Genomic DNA, 14,911 nt, shown 5'->3' on the forward strand with positions numbered 1-14,911 from the left:
AGAGAGGTTGTCAAAGAAGTGGCAAGTTTGGAATATGTAAGTGTATGTCAAAATGGACAAACATGCATTTAGAAGGATGTCTTAATGGATTTTTCCTACAAAAGTGTAAGAAAAAGCTATATAAAAGTCCTTAAGGTATTTTTGATATAGTGTAGTATTAGTTGCAGATCTCGTTTGATGAGAGGAAAGCATATTACTTGAACTCATTGATTTGGATTGGTCTGATTAGTTAGACACTAGATCAATATTCGTTTAATTGCAGTTGTATTTTAATCCTTAAAACTGCAAATATAATATTCATGAAAATATTATTTTCACTGAGACACATCTCTCTTCAAATACTTACAGAACCTTTTGTTAGCGAAAAATTAATAGTATTTTCAGGTCAGTATAGCATAGCTTGTGCATAGCTGTCACTTGCATTGATTAAACGTGTACTAATTAAACAGCCATTGTCATGCAGAAAAACATAAGCCCTAAGTGTGATCAGTCCTAAAAATAGTCAAGTTTTACAGATTCTGGTTGTATTTAATTATTCAAATGTTCTGGAATATTGTGCCATTCTGATGAACTCTCGTTGTTACCTTTTTATATATGGTATATCTACAGCAAAAACTACAACATGCAAAAATAGAAATTGCCTCAAGGCACTTCACAAGCCAGCTTTATAATACATGGTCAATTTCAAATACAATTACAGTTTTTCAGAAATTAATTCTGCTTAAATACTTAGAAAAGTGAGTCATGTGGGTGTTACACAAAACCATTTAATACCTCTTCCTTTTTAATAATGCTAACCTAAGGGTTCATAATAAATGTTGGATTTGTTCTACAGATTGTTTCCTAGATAAAAGTTTTGTAAAGGGCAAGCATGCAACTCCAATGAAAAACTTTAAACAAAAGATTTATTGCTAAAAGCAATGAGCAGCTATAGTACAAAGTATTTCTTGAAGTATTCTTCTATTTGACAGTCAAGCTGAATAGCAGCTTTTAATTTGGCCGCAAAAGACATCAAACAGATGGAATAAAATATATACTGAACTGACTACATGTCTGGAAGGCTTGAAACTTCTGATTTTCAGGTTGCTCAGTTGTTTGAGGGTTTCGTACTGCACTTGAAAAAGAGATAGAGTAGTAATATTAATACAAATTACAGGCATTAGAAATGCTGTGGTAATTCATGTGGTGTTAAAGTATTCTGTTTGGTGTGAGGCAAATCCTACCAGAGTTTTTGGAGGTAAGTCTATATGAATGTCTCTACTGGGCCAGGCTAAGTGACTAACTCTCCCAGATCTCTGCCTCTGAAGCTACTGGTACTTGCCTTGGAGTGTGTGTAAGTATAATTACTATACTAGAAGGTGGTACTTTCCTAAATATTCTTCCAGCTTTGAGCAATTTTCAAAGACTTACTGGCCCATCAGTCTTTCGTATTTATCTGCCTCTGGATTTTTGGCTAATTGCTTTTTAAAAATTTATTCTGGCAGGCATTTTAACCATTCTTATGTGTCATAAGGAGAAAAGAACCAAAACCACCTTTTCTGTCTTTTGAACCTGCTCCTGCTCTTCCTTCCTTGGTCAGCATCACTGCAGGTACTGGAAGAGACACCTAACAATCGCCCTCATCAGTCATTCCCAGCCAAAAGTGATTTCACAATCCTGTATCACTTTACCATCTTTCTCTGTACCTTTCCAACTTAAATGCTGAGACTTTAAATTCTGTTCTGGGAAGGGAAGGAGAAGTCACAGGCAGGAAGGTTTTAAAAGTGCTTACTGGTTGTTGGTGGAGTAGAGTCCTAACTTCACATTATTGCTAGAGACAGGAAGAGAGACGACTCCTCAGTGACAACAGTAGTTAAAGATAAGTTATTTCCTTGCAATTACTCTATATATATTTAGATAATGCTTGCACAATTTATCTAGACAAAGATTTAGTTCTATGGTGTTATTTAAATATGTATTTTTCCTTTTTGAAGGAATTATATAGGATACAATGGTGTGTTTCATGCCGGTAGCATGAAAACATTTTTCTTGACACTATTCAGTAATGGAACTGAAAACAACAAGGCCTGGGAATTTTCATTGCATGTTGCTGAGTCGTGAATGTCAGATCCTCCCACAGTTGAGCAGTTACAGCTCAATCAGCAGTTCTGTCAAAGGCACACAGTGTATGTATATAGTAGTATTTTCGGTATCCATACCACCGTTTTACAGTGAAGTGCCATTTAAGAGTGTTACCACTTGTTGACATTTCAGATCTCCCCATTCTCAGACACACTGTGGAATTAACAAAATCAATTTTCATTCTGTATTTTTACATGCAGCCCCGGCCAATCTTTTCTTGGGCAGTGAGAGAGTGAGTGTTTGGGATTCTGTATGTTAGAATTCCTTTAGCATCAGATCAATATCCCAGACCACTGCTTTAAGAAGGCAGCATCCTTCTTAAATGTAGAAAGTAAATTCTTTGCAGCAGCTGTCTCAACTTCCCTGCAAAAGATTGTGTTTGCAATTGCAAACAATTGTCTCTTCATCTGTGCAATGTATTCTGTTATTTGCACAGATGTAAAGCAGTGTGACGAACTGTGTCTTTTAAAATTTGGGTAGTATTAAAATGAGAGAGACTGTAAAGGTACTTGCTGTTTAAATTCTTTTTTCTCCACAGTCTTTATTAAATTACAGTGTTTTTTTAAACCTGTGGTCATGGCCTAATTAGTATTTCTATAAAATGATTCCAAGGAATTCTTAAAAGTCTATGAGAACTGAAACTGTGCAAACCACACATAATCTCAGACAAGGCCTTATCCACTCTTCTTGCAGGATGGGTAATGACAAATAGCTTTTATGAAAGATAATTGCAGACAGCAATCACTAGCAGACAGGGACAGTAAACACTGAGGACAGTAATGATAGTCACTTCTCATTCCTTGCCAGTTTGGGTTTAAACTTGAGAGTTGGAATCAGAGAAACTAAAAGCCAGTTATACCTGCAAACAATTGGAGTTGCATTTTTGTGGGCCATCTACCACAAGCAATCTGAGATGCACTAAAAATTGTACACCCACAGCTACAGGAGAGCAGGTAGGAAGATTTTTTTTAAAAAAGTGTGTCAACTGACACACAAAAAAAGATAACTTCATGCTTGTGCAATTTTTTTATTTGAAAAAGTCATCCATTTGTCCTTAAAGGAGAATAATAACTGTTTTACAGAATCCTGACTGAATCTTTCCATGGTTTCAAAATCTGGCATTTTTAGTCAGCAGAGAGAAATCCTTTTGTTTCCTGTTACTGTTATATTTTTCTTCCAAATTCTATGGAAAGGATACTTTACAAAACCCACAGTGGATTTTTTCCCAAAGTTTACAAGCTAATGAACGTCAGTTCCCCTTCAAAACCCTTTTCTATTTCCCAGATGTCAGTGGTTGGTATCAACTTGTTATTTATGCATCTTGATTTAATAAGGCTGCCTGCCTTGTATGTGCCAGCTCAGCTCTCTCAGGATCTCGTTATGTCGCTTTCTCCTTGGTAGGCCAGGGAGGGGCTGGTGAGCGGGGTGCTGTCCCTCCCCACAAATCCTTTGTCACACAAGGGAGCCAATGCAGTCTAGTGCAGGGGGTGTCTGCTCTCTGCTGAGCTGCACAAAGGGCAGCTTAGAGCTTACAAGAACTCTTTGGATGGCAGCGGCGATTTCATTAGGACAGCACAGCACTAACTTCTCCCCTCCAGTTTTGTTTTCCTGCGTGGTGTTTATTTACAGCTGGTTATTATTAAGCCTGCAGCGCTGAGTACTGGGTGTAAGCTTGCTTCCTGAGACGTGAAGCTCCCTTAAATGTCCTTGAGTTCTTGTATCTGTTCTCTTTCTGTCCGGATCTCCTGAGTTTCTTCCACTGACCGTGGTGATTCAGGAAGGCATTCCCAGGGTCTTGTGCTATGGCCATTTCCTCCTCAACTGAAAAATAATCCAAACAACACAAAAACCCCATAAGAATATGGATTGATTTCTGATTTCTTATGGTGAGGTTTCATAAAGAAAAAGAGTGGCATATATTAAGAACTAATCTTATTAAGGTGAAGGTTTCTAAGGAGCACACTGGTATTAGTTTGCCCATGATCCTAGAGGGAAGTCTTCTGAGTGTGAGTCTGGGGCTGTTTCTATGCCCAGTGAAGCGCTAACACAAACTATTGACATCAGCAGAAATGCTCTGTTTTTGTTTGTCTCCACAGCTTTCAATCAGAATCAAATCCTTAAACAACAGCGAAAAACATAGATAGCTTGCACTGGCAGTTCATGTTCTGCTTTGCTGTGGCTGTGCTGTGGGAACCTCGAGCTGGCCTGATCCTCCCAATGCTGCCTTTGGTGCAGACAGATCAGAAAAATGCTTGCTGCCCACATAACTGGATATCTTCAGAATACAACGGTGCTGTTGGAGGCTAGGAGATTATTTGAAGAAGGATGGAGAAACAGAAAATAAAAAAATTAAAAAAAAAACATAAAGCACTTGTTATTGCTAATTGTTCAGGAGAAATGTGTGCTATTTTGTTAGATGATTTAGTTTTATTTATAAGGTACTTATATACTGATATATTTATGCAGAGCCTCTCTCTTGCTGCACAGAGAAAAATTAAATGCTCATTTAACAATGAAGCAAGGCAGCCTTGATTTTAATAATGAAAAATTCTCTCCTTTTTTCTTTTTTTTCTTTTCCCAAAAAAGAGATCTAAGGAAATAGGCAGCAGAAACCTGTTGAATTTCTGATGTTCTGTAGGAGAGCTGGCATTTGAAGGAGTCTGTTCTCAGGCTTATCTGTAGCTGTTTCTCTCACCTGATGGTTTTAAGCTGAAGCTGGCTCTGCTTGCCTGTACAGGGAGAGCTGCTCAGGATGTTTTGTGTAAGTTGGCTGGAGGCCAAAACAGTAGATTGGTCTCTGACAGTCTCAGCTCTAGAAAAAGAAGATCTTGGAGACAGAGCAAGGCCAAAGTATTGAATAGACAGGAATTCATCTCACATCCTCTTGAGAATCCCAGCCAGAACACCTGTGATCTGCAAACTGAGTGTCTCCTTTCCTGAGGCTTAGAAAAGCCAGATGATTCCCTTCTTGGTTGTGAAAGAGAGAAGCACGGCAGCAATATTCCTTTGGCAAATAAGTCTGCCAACTGCTTAATTCACCTCTCTCTTACACCCTTGATTACTAATCTCAGAAAATTTAGGAAACCATTGCTTGCTTAAACTCATTACAAATCCAAAGCTAAAATTTCTGTGCTTAAAGAGAAGCCGGATTTAACATCTGGTGCCGTAGATTATTTACAGACCTGGAGAAAGTGTAGCTAAGGAGGATATGAGTGCTGTGAAAAGGCAGGATAGTCTGTTTCAGGAGCTGATCATGCACCACGAATGCAAATGTCAGTGGTGTTTTTTTTCAGATGGGTTCATCTGGCTTAATGAAAGCAATGTCTGAGCCTCAGCAAAATACCTGAACTGATGGGATCAGTAGCCCACCTGCTTTTCCTGGCTTGCTCTATCCTAGCTGGAATAGAAAAACGAGAGCATCACCAGGTAACAGGGAGTTCAGTAGCAGCTCAGAATTATTTCATAATAACTAATGCCTGACTTACACACGTGAGCACAGAGCTGATAATTTACTGAAAGGGAAAATCCTTGCTTTTATCCAAAGTCAAATGCAATAATTTCATTCTCTTCCATTTCAACCACTTTCTTGAAAGAAAACTCCTCAATACTTAGCCTTCCTATTCCCTCACAGATACTGAATTGCACCATGTTTTGGCATTGCACTGGTTTTTTGGATGTTGTTTTATTAGCGTGTGAAAAACCGTCAGCACCTTGCTCTAAGAATAATCTATAACCCAAGGCAGGGCTGGGTTAGGCATGTGGAGCAGGCTTCCCATGCAGATTAATTCAGCATCTGAAAGCACATCCTGAACAGGAAATGTTTGAGTTTTAGCAGCCTGAAGGTAACTTGAAGTGTATGCTCATAAGCAAACCAACACCCTCCCTCTCTTAAAGCCTCAGATCTAAGTGCCTGGAGATGTTACACAAAATGGGAAGTTTGTTTATTTTACATTTCTGGCTATATATGATCTTTCTTATGTTAAGTGGCCCAGTTTTCAGGATAGAGGAAAATGTGAGTGCACAAATTACAGTGTTTGGCCTGGCATCTAAGTGAGATTTCTTTCCTAGCCTTGCACTGGCGGGTGAATCCTTCTCCTGTTGGGCTAATGCACCATGGGCCAGCTCGGTGTGAGGCCTCAGCTGATCTGCAGAACCCTATGGACAGGACTGGCCTGTCTGCCACAGCCAAGTCTCTGCTAGAGCTGAAACCTGTAGTGGCAGAGCTGTGAAATATTGTCCCAGCCAGGGTTCTCACCAAGCTATATCAAGATGCTTCTGAAGTTTACAGAGAAAACCTAGGCTATCCTCTTAGCTCTCCTGACATTCCATATGGAGAAAAGGTTCAAAAGACAGATAATCTGAGGAACAAGCTTAGCCCAGTGTCCATGAGAGTATGTTTTAGAAGGGATGAAGAAAAGAATGGTTGATGCCTCTGATCCAAATGTGGATCCCCAGGACTGGCTTTGGCAGCTGGAACCCTAAAACAAGAGCACATGTGACTGTGATGCTGCAGCTGGGACCCAAACGTGGAGGGCATGAAGATCATCCCATCAAGACCGGACAGTCTGAGGCACAGGATTTTCCTTTCTAAAAGAAACTCCCTGCCTGCTACAAGTGTAGCCCAGTTGGGCTCTGTGAGCAGCCTTCATTCTCAGTACACAGATGTGTTACAGTCACTGCACATTTGCATTGGGGTGGGTGTTTGTTTGGTTTTACTCAGAAGATAGATTTTTGAAGTGAGTATAAGCTGATTTTAAAATAGAAAAGGCAACATGGCAAATATGCATTTAGGTACAAAGTAAAAGCAAACACGTACTTTTGAAAGAACACAGACGTACTTAAAGCCCAATTATAGGGTGTAACTGCTGCTACCTGTCTCTGTGAAGACTTGCACGGTTGTAAGCACAGAAGAAAATTATCTGTATTTTAACTGTCCTAGTCTTTTTTTTTCATTCTGATTGCCCCTTCCATAGTGTAAAACAGTAAAATCTTCTATAGTGTGGTATATAAAACTACAGAGTTTTAAATGAGGGGTCAATCCAAGTTCTAAACAAATACCTGTAGTCTTTTTCAAATAGAAAATGGTCTAAAATACAGTACAACTTCATAAAATTGTTTCTGATCATCGTTCTCTTCAGTTTAGTTAATGCTACAAGCCTAAGTTGTCTGTTGAATGAGAAGTTTTGTCTACCTACCCAGTCTTTGTCCCCAGGTCCTGACTCACCTTCTCTTAGTTTGATCCTGAAGTAGGCAATTAGCAGCAGCAGGAGTAAAGTCACAGGCATAAAGATCCCAGCAAAGAGAACATAACCAGGCAGCTCCCTCACAAACACTGACAATACGTAACCCATGCTCATTTTCCTCTCTGACAACCGTGCCAAGCCAGATCCTTAGTCTCCAAGTTTGGACCTTATTTATCCTGCTTTCTTCCTTTTCTCCCTGATGGACATTCTGCCCTTTGCTCAGGCCATTATCTCTTTTTGGACTTTGGTTTGTTTGTGTAGGCCTGTGATCCCAGTAGTACTGGAGTTCACTCACAAAGTTACTAAACAACAAAGTTTAAAAGTGTGTATTGAAGTAATGTAGGGCTTTGAAACCTTTGGATATGTTGGGCTGGGCAGGGCTCGGTATGTGAGGCTGCTGCTGCCTTTTGAGCAGTGTGGGTTCTGTCATCTGCTAACACTGTACAGGCCATTCTGAATAATAAGCACCCTCTTTCTAGATATATTATCAGTTTTACAGTAGATCTCAAATGCTCACTTGGGGTGAGGACCCTGTTGTACATACCACACAGGCACACATGTGGTCTCTACTCTGAAGAGTTTTCAGACCAAGGGAAGAAGTGAGTGACTGAGGTGCTGCTGTACCAACAGCATTCTTCCCAAAGAGCAGCTGCAGAACAATGAAACTCAGGAAGGTTTCTTTCATAGTAAAGTTGAAAATGTATGATTTTGGCGGGGGGCAGATGTGCCAGAGAATTCAAGAACTTTTTAAATGTTGAAGTAGTTCAGTTTTCCCCATCTGGTCACCAGCATATGGCAAAACTGTGCCTTGCATGCATTGATCATCTTAATCAAATTTTAAAAAGATGATTAGTTGTTTTATAGTCCTTCTCTACACCTTCAGGGTGAGAAGTTCTGTCCAAGCATCCAGAAAGACTGTACAAGATTTGCTTGGCTAATTGTGTAGGTGGGTAGGCTGGAGCTAAGGGGAAATGCAGTAGATTTTTAGACTTTCGGAGGAAAGAAGTATTTCTGTGTTCACCTTGTTTTCTTCACTGTTTTGAAAAGGCAAACAACCTCACCCAAAAATTATATGAAGTTTGTAATTTTTTTGAACTGTAGGATGTTTGAGGTCCTCCCTTTTTGACAATTGATGGACAATATAATGTTTACAGGCAAATTCCTGTTCTGTTAATCACCTGCCATTGTAATTGATAAAAGAGTGAATGGAGTGTGCCTTATTTCTTGCTTATACTTGTTCAGCTTCAGATTGTCACCATTTTATCTTATTCTGTCTTTCCCCACAAGATGTTTGACCTCATTCATAAAGTGCTTTATGATCTACTGATAAAAAGCATGGATTAAAAGCCAGATGGTGAAGATATTAATATTATTATAGGCCCATCTGTTGCCAGATAATTCCTTCCTTGAATAGATACCTGTCAGCTGTGATCAATAAATTTCTTAGACTATTTTTTTGTGCATGAAAAGTTAATTCAGGGGTTTTTTTTAAACTATTGTGATTGTTATTGTTCTGGTTTGCAAAACAGTTGCAGTATTTGATGAACAATCTTCTGGCATATTTTTAAAATTCCTTCCTAACTGATGTTCTTAAATAGAAATATCTCGAGTAATCAGAGAGCTCAGTCTTTGAGAGTGAAGTCTGTGACTGAATTCCAAGCACTGTGACATTACAAAATGAGCCGGGGAATACTGCTCTTTGATGCATCTGTTATGGACCATAATGATATTTATGGGAGCTAAATACCTGCATACAAGGGCAAAACACTCACTTGGATTTTTAAATTGGGTTACTTTGTGCACCTGTGACACAATTTCTTTCTGTCAAATGCGAGTCAGGGGAAATGAAGTAAGTAGCTGACTTGCTTGTCACACCTCTGGTGGATCAGGCAGCTGATGGATTGGAAGTGGTTAACTTCTGCCCAGGAAGAATCAGAAAATTCTTAAGCCTCTACATTTGTACAAACTCCTTGTGAAATGGCAGGTGCCAGCTTTGCTCTCAGCAGTTACCTGAGGAACAAAACCTGGCTCGTGGCTGCTCAGTGTGGCAGACATGCAGTGCGAGTTTCCATATTGAAGCAGGACAAATGCAGTGGAAATGAGTTCAAACACGTTTTTACCATGAAGGCAGATCATTTCCAACCTGGGTTGTCTGGGATGATTTGTGTAAAGCCAAGAGGAGCTCTGCTGCTGGACAGGCAGTGGCGTTTGCAGCAGCAATGCTTTGCGTGTCATCTGCCACAGCCAGAGGAAAAGTGGGAAATGTGGGACAGGCATGGATTACACAGCAACATATGGTTTCCTGGCTCATCTGTGAAGCTTGGGTGTGTTTGAGAAAATAGATGGATTGATGGGCTTTGTGAACTTGTCACTGACTTCTCACCCATTGGAAAAACAGAACCAATTGCTTGTTACCCCTACGGCACTGCAGGGTGGGCCTGCCCACAGTTTGCTTTATGGTTATGTACTAGTTTGAAAATAAACCAGTGAGAGGCACCAAGTCAGAATAACAATTTAATGGAAATTAAAGAAAAGGAAAAGAAAGTAAAAGAAAACACTGACAGAGCCAAGATACAACCTGAATCCCTATTAGGCAGGGTAGTGGTAGCAGTCTGGTGGAATGGTGGCTGCAATCCTCTGAAGTGGTGATCCTGTAGTAGAAGGGGTCTGCTCTTCCTCAGAAAATCCAGCGGTGGCTGTGTAGCTCCTGTCCTCTGGAAATCCAGTGGAGCCCGTCCCTTTGATGCTCAGAGTCCCAGTTATATCCATGATGGGATGCTTGGTTCCTCCCTCTGGGTGGAGCATCTCACAATGAGGTAATGAGTCATGAGGCCAGGTGTTGATTAGGCTCGTTAACAGAAGATAGTCCGGAGGGAGTTATCTCTGAGTCATGCAGCAGGACAATGATGGGCCATTAACAGAAAGATAGTCTGGGGGGAGAAGGCAAGGAAAACACTGCCCCACCTAATTTCAACAGCTCATGAGGATGGTAATAGAATACACCTCAACCCAGGACAGGTTAACAGGGATTTCAGCTGTTTCAAAGTTTTCCTTTTGGCTTGAATCAGAAGCTTAATTTCCTGTGAGAGGGAATTTAAGGAACATTAATTTTACAGCCAATAATACTCTTGTTTCAGCTGTGTCATTTTGATTATTTGCATGAAATGTGAACACAAATGAATTAATTCAAACTTCAAATGACTTTCTATTTTCTAAACTTGCCAACTAACACCAGAAATTATGAACATCACACCTACCTTGCTGGAAGAAATTACTTTTACTGCTCTTCTTTGTGTGTGTGTGTGTGTGTTAAGAACACATATTTTCACACACATTCTTGTTGAATATTTTGTTTCAATCAGTTTCCAAAGGAAAACATTCTTTTAAATTTCTAGATGTCTTCAGAAGGGAATATAAAAAGGCAAAGAAGTGCATATTGGTGCTGAGGGGAAAGACTAAGATGTGCCTGTGAAGACTGAACCGCAATTGATAGAAAACCCTGGTTATTGCAGGTGCTCAAGAGCCTTTTGGGCAGAAGCCAAGATGCTCACGTTCTGTACAGGCAAATTGCCAACGTGCATGGCAGCTGACCTGGCAGAGCTGAGGTTGCACTTTCTTAGGGAAGACATTGTAAAATTTGCTGTGAGACTGAAACTTTTTGTAAAAAGTCAGTATTTCTGTCATTATGCTAGAAAGAGGAAGCAGGAATTTGGTCCTGGCTCAGTAAGGACAGAGCCTTCCAGCACATGCCAGTGGGTCAAAACTCCTGTTCCTCCCTGAGCCAGAGTTGGGACCGGCCCCACAGAACTGGATGTTCCCACAGGTGTCCCTAGCCCAGGATGGGTGTTGGTAAGCTGGGTAAAGCTGTTGGTAAGTTGGTAAGCTTCCACTGCTCAGAAAACACATTTTGGATGAAAAAGGGCTTTAGTTCCCAGGGCTATCAAGGCACAAGGTTTCCTGAAATGTATATTAAGTTTATTAAATTTAAATGCTAAATGAGCATTTAGATCTCATCTTTATCCTGGATGTTCTGCTAGAACACCAAAATCGTTTACTCTCCTTTCCAACATAAATTCAATAAAGGTTATTAGATCAGGTAGTTTGATATCTTTATTTTTACAGGCAATTTCATTTCCTTCCATGTCCTTTGCGGAATCCAATAAATTGATTGAGGCTTGTTTTCTGAAAAAGCACTTAGCCTTTGTTTGAAAACATCAGGAGGCAGAGAATCATCTGTCCCTTTTCATGCCTTGTTCATGTAAAACACTCACTTGACGTCTGGTTTCGAGCTTGCCATGGTTCTGCTTTCAGCCGCTTGTTCTGCCTGTGCCTTCCTCAGTGCATCAGGGAGTTTTGGGGGACCTGTTACTTTTTCCCCTGTGAAAGCACTTATGCCTTACAGTGTCATGTCTCTCTTTCCTGTTAAGCTACCCATTTAATTCTATTAAAGCTATTTAATTCTATTATAGCTATTTAATTCCTTACATCAGGCGTTATGGGGGTTTTTCCCATTCTTGCAACTTCCTTGCAGGTTTTCTGTGCCTTGCCTAATTTTTAAAAGTATCTTTTGAAATGTGGGCATCCCGACAGTTGCAATCTCATAACAGTGTCACCTGTGACACTCCTAGAGGTAAATTCATGTCTCTATCCCCCCTTGCTAATCAGTTTTTCATTCATCAGGAGGGCTCGTGGGGCCCTAATTGCTAGAGAATTTGGAGGCGCTTGGATTGCACACCTGCTCTTGGTCTCAGTCCTCTTCAGGATTGTGGTTGCCCAGGGCAAGTTTTGGAGATGACCTTTTAAGCTTGTTTCTAGATGGAAAATTTTTGTTTGGAAATGTTGTAATGGCTTGTCTCATGATAAACCCAGCCTCTCACAAATGATCCAGATCACACAGCCTAACTGCTTATTATTTCTCCTTACTGCTTAGCATCAAGCCTTTGATTATCTGCACCTTTTAGGAGTGTTGATTTTATATCAATTTCCACCTAAGGGTTTGTTTTTTTTCCTCTTCTACTTTGCTCATTTTCTACATTATTGCTTTTCTAATACAAGTATTTGTGTCTTCATGGGGTAAAGTTCTTCAAGTTATCAATCCAGCTGAAAAGCTGCATAAGATGCTTCTGGGCTTTGAGGGAAAGTATTAATGAGATTATTGTGAAACTGTATCCATTTTCTGGTTGAGTTTGGAAATGGCTCTGCTGCCAGATGCCTAACCATCCTGTCACCAGAAGCACTGCAGTAGCTACCCTGTGGATATGACTTTTAGGATCCCTGCAGCAATTCCTACTTCATTGATATAGAAAAGTGATTACTTTTTAATGTGCACATCTTATGCTATTAATTAAAGTGCCTTAGGACTTCTAGGTGTATTGAAGCTGTGCTTGACTTTATCAAACAGACTTGTAATCTCATTAACAAAGTAACACCTATTTTGCATAAACCGTGCTAAGTAGTTTATTTATATTCTGATTTTCTATCTCTTTGAACAATCTTTACATTCTTCATGGCTTGCATTTAGTTTCCATACCTATAACTAGGCCAGAACGTTTGAGTGCTGTCATGAAAATAATGGGTTTCTAGGCCTCTCAATATTATGCTTAAGATTTATGAAAAATTAGCTGAAGAGGAGAAAATGCCAAAACTTCTTGGCCGACTTCTAGGCATCTTTCAGGCTTCTTGAATTTCAAAGTTCCATACAGGTTATTTAAATTTCAGCTTTGTAGTTAATCATGTGTACAGGTGAATAGTAATCTACCTGTGCACAAACATCTAGCAGTGGTACAAGTGGATGAGCCTTCTTTTTGAGTACAAACCAAAACATTCATTGAGACTAATTAATGCATTCTATACATTATTTCTTAAACCACCCTGATGGGTGGGCTGCTGTCAACATCTCTCTTGCTTCCAGTACAATTTTGAAAGAATAAAAAAAATCCGATTGTTCATAATCTTCTGATCACAGCATTTTTCATTGAGTCCATTTTTCATATTCATGGCTTGTCATGCTTGTCCTTGACTTGAAATATGACTCAACAGAGAGCCAGTATATGTTTCTTTTGGAATTACTACTTGTATTTCTGTTAAATACCAATTTTAAAGTGTGTCAGATGTTTTAAGTTAATAGATATTCTCTTTCCATCAAACAATTTTGCTAAAAAATTTGGAAATGGGTCAATTTCTATTACTCACTTTAGTGTGTGTGTATACAGTTTCTTGTTCAAGTTGCCCACTGTTCACCTGTATCTAATGAGACTGGTTCCCAATGACTCTCTGTAACCAGCTGCTCTTCACCAGTTCCAATGCAGGGATTATTTCACCTGTACCTGGCATAACCTAGTCTTGCAGCATCTCTCCTGACAGCTGAATCCCTGAATCCCTTTTGTTAGAAGATCGTGGATCTTTAGGAGCCATATGATGAATTCTCTCTGCATGAGACTTCAAGCAGCAGTGTATTAAATGGAACGCTATCTTTATCTTTTTAATTAAATACTGTGAAACAAACCCAATCTCTTTCTGTCTCATCCCTTGGACAGCTTGCAGCTGCCTGTCAGTGTGCTTTTCTTCTTGATTAGTAAAGATAAAATCAATGTAACCTTTAGACAGTGTAGATAAGTGAGCAAGTGATGAAAAACAGTGCTGCTCTGATATGCTGGAGTGACACAACTAGGTTGAACTGGGAATGGTTGTACAGTGGTAACACAGGGCTGTCTTTTTGTCTTACCCATAACCCACGGCCCCAGCTGTGATGGCATTTTGCTGTATCACTCTTTGCTCACTGCCAGCTTGCTTTTCACACAGCAACAAACACAGCAAGAAGATATAGAAACTAGGACAGGCTCAACTTCATTTGGTGTCCTGATTTGTAATTAATCATTAAACCACTGTGTAAAGGTCCAGAGAAGTGATCAGAGCAATTGTAAAAGCTAAGCTGCCTTTTTTTAGCTGGCTTGATTTCAAATGTGTTATGCTGTTTGTTATGTTTCAATTGAATTATGCCAATTGTTGCCTCTTGGTTACCTAATACCACATGATAGTACTTTACGACAAGACTGCTGCTGCCCTAGTGTTGCTACCCTACCATACCTCAGGGAGTTTTGAGCCACCCTGCTTTCCCACAGTAAAAGATGAGGGAGAGCAGGCTACAGCAGCAAGATTTACAGCTGTGCCCAGCCAGCTAAAGAGGCTGAACTGGAAAGGCCCCGGATTCTGCTTCTTGGGCAGCCTGACCCCAGCCCCAGCTGATTTTTGGCGTTGTCCTGTGCAGGGCCAGGAGCTGGACATGGTTATCTTTTCAGTCTCAGGATATTCTATGATTCCCTGATCCAGCATGGGGCTGGAGCAGCTGCAGTGTGGGTAGTGAGGGAGGCTGCTCAGCACCACAGATAGGTTTTAAACCCTGTGAAGAAGCTTTGGGGTGGGACTAATGCAGAAGCATTTTATTTGGTGGCTAAACATGCACAAATGTGTAGCTGTATTGAATTTGAAGCACAGCTCTGCAAAGTAAAAAAAGTGGCATCTTCCAGATCAGAGTGATTTCTAGGACA

At 40.1% G+C, this 14,911-nt stretch overlaps 1 protein-coding gene across 1 annotated transcript; it reads right to left on the minus strand.

Annotated features, from left to right (window-relative positions):
• Positions 1 to 887: 887 nt before the first annotated feature.
• On the minus strand, positions 888 to 7,587 carry SMLR1 (small leucine rich protein 1). Its single transcript, XM_069010779.1, has 2 exons — positions 7,346 to 7,587; positions 888 to 3,942 (listed from the first exon to the last, which is right to left on the minus strand). Exons 1-2 carry the CDS (start codon positions 7,476 to 7,478, stop codon positions 3,761 to 3,763), a joined length of 315 nt encoding a protein of 104 aa, XP_068866880.1. The 5' UTR covers positions 7,479 to 7,587; the 3' UTR covers positions 888 to 3,760.
• Positions 7,588 to 14,911: the final 7,324 nt, after the last annotated feature.

Source organism: Aphelocoma coerulescens, chromosome 3 (genome assembly GCF_041296385.1).
Source record: "Aphelocoma coerulescens isolate FSJ_1873_10779 chromosome 3, UR_Acoe_1.0, whole genome shotgun sequence".
NCBI classification, from domain to species: domain Eukaryota; kingdom Metazoa; phylum Chordata; class Aves; order Passeriformes; family Corvidae; genus Aphelocoma; species Aphelocoma coerulescens.

Bases quoted from the DNA above. Each gene is read 5' to 3' on its own strand.
- SMLR1 (XM_069010779.1), bottom strand. From the start codon at position 7,478: ATGAGCATGGGTTACGTATTGTCAGTGTTTGTGAGGGAGCTGCCTGGT. The intron at 3,943-7,345 runs GTGAGTCAGGAC...ATTATTTTTCAG, and splicing joins CAGGATCAAACTAAGAGAAG to TTGAGGAGGAAATGGCCATA.